Here is a 1,215-nt window from a genome sequence, read left to right as displayed (position 1 = left end):
CTCCTCCTCTGCAAGAACCTTGAAGGCAGCTACCATCACGTATTGAGTTTAAAAGTCATGGAAGGAGGTTTAATCCATTTAACGGGATTGCTGATATGTTGGTGAATATTGGCATTAAAAATGTTGGAAAGACTTCGCCACGTATCCCCTATATTTGCTTTTCCAAACTTCCTCCTCGTGATATGCAAAAGAGTGAATAAGATATTAACAATAGTTTTGTAAGGAGAGGGTTTAACTTTCTCAAATTTGTTAGCACATCTCGTCTTCCAAATTTCCCAACAAATTATAGGGGGGGGGGGGGCTTGGATAATGAAGGACGCTACGGGGTTGTTGGTATGAGTGTTCCACCAGTTAAGTAAAAGAAGTTTAAGAGAATTCTAGATCAGTCTCACACCCAAAGAATTCGCAATACTTCGCCAAATATTTTTTGCGAGGTTCCCTTTGCAAAAAAGATGATCGGCAATTTCCTGTGAGTTGTTCAGGGATATTCACACAACAGTAGCATCCAGGCTCAATGTTGATGCCAAGTTTTTCCACTTGATCATCCGTTGAGAGTCTATTATAAATAGCTCTCCAAGTAAGGAAACACATCTTAAAGGGGATGGCACAATTCCAAATCTTACTAGTAGCAATGTTGGAAGATCTTTTATTTCTTATAATATTCCAAGCTGAGTGAAAAGTGAAGAGGCCATTATTAGACTCCCTCCAAATTGTTGTATCATCCACATTGTTGTCTCGAGAAACTCCCAAGCTCGTAATCTTATTTTTTACATCTTCAGAAAGATCTCCCTGAATAGAGTTCCAATTCCAGACACTATTGTTATAAACTGTGTTAAGCTTGATCAAAATATTTCCTTCAATATCGGGTTGAAGTAAGTAAAGAGGTCCTAAGCTTGACCAATTGTCAAACCAAAAATCTATCTCTCCTCTACCAATTTTCCAGGAAATGTGATTCTCCATATCTGATCTGGCTTCACACATAGCTTTCCAACCTTGTGAGTTTCCCGAGATCCATTTAGGTTTCACGGGGTGGTGGGTATGCAAGTATTTGGATTTCATGTAATCTCCCAAAAGAGATGTGGTGGTTCTTAAGTTCCACCACTGTTTTGACTAAAAGGCTCGACAAATGTCCGAGATTTTCCTGAAGTTAGCTCCACCTTCATTATAAGGGTAGTTCAAGGTATCCCAAGCAATCCAATGATGTTTACCACCAGC

The 1,215-nt window shown here is 39.3% G+C and overlaps 1 protein-coding gene across 1 annotated transcript; it reads right to left on the bottom strand.

Annotated features, from left to right (window-relative positions):
* Window positions 1-366: 366 nt before the first annotated feature.
* LOC107062891 (uncharacterized) lies at window positions 367-981 on the bottom strand. Its single transcript, XM_015314085.1, has one exon. It carries the CDS (start codon window positions 979-981, stop codon window positions 367-369), a length of 615 nt encoding a protein of 204 aa, XP_015169571.1.
* Between the last annotated feature and the right edge of the window lie 234 nt (window positions 982-1,215).

The sequence above is a fragment of the Solanum tuberosum genome, unplaced genomic scaffold (genome assembly GCF_000226075.1).
Source record: "Solanum tuberosum cultivar DM 1-3 516 R44 unplaced genomic scaffold, SolTub_3.0 scf00276, whole genome shotgun sequence".
Lineage (NCBI taxonomy): Eukaryota > Viridiplantae > Streptophyta > Magnoliopsida > Solanales > Solanaceae > Solanum > Solanum tuberosum.
This window is presented reverse-complemented; position numbering and strand designations above follow the sequence as displayed.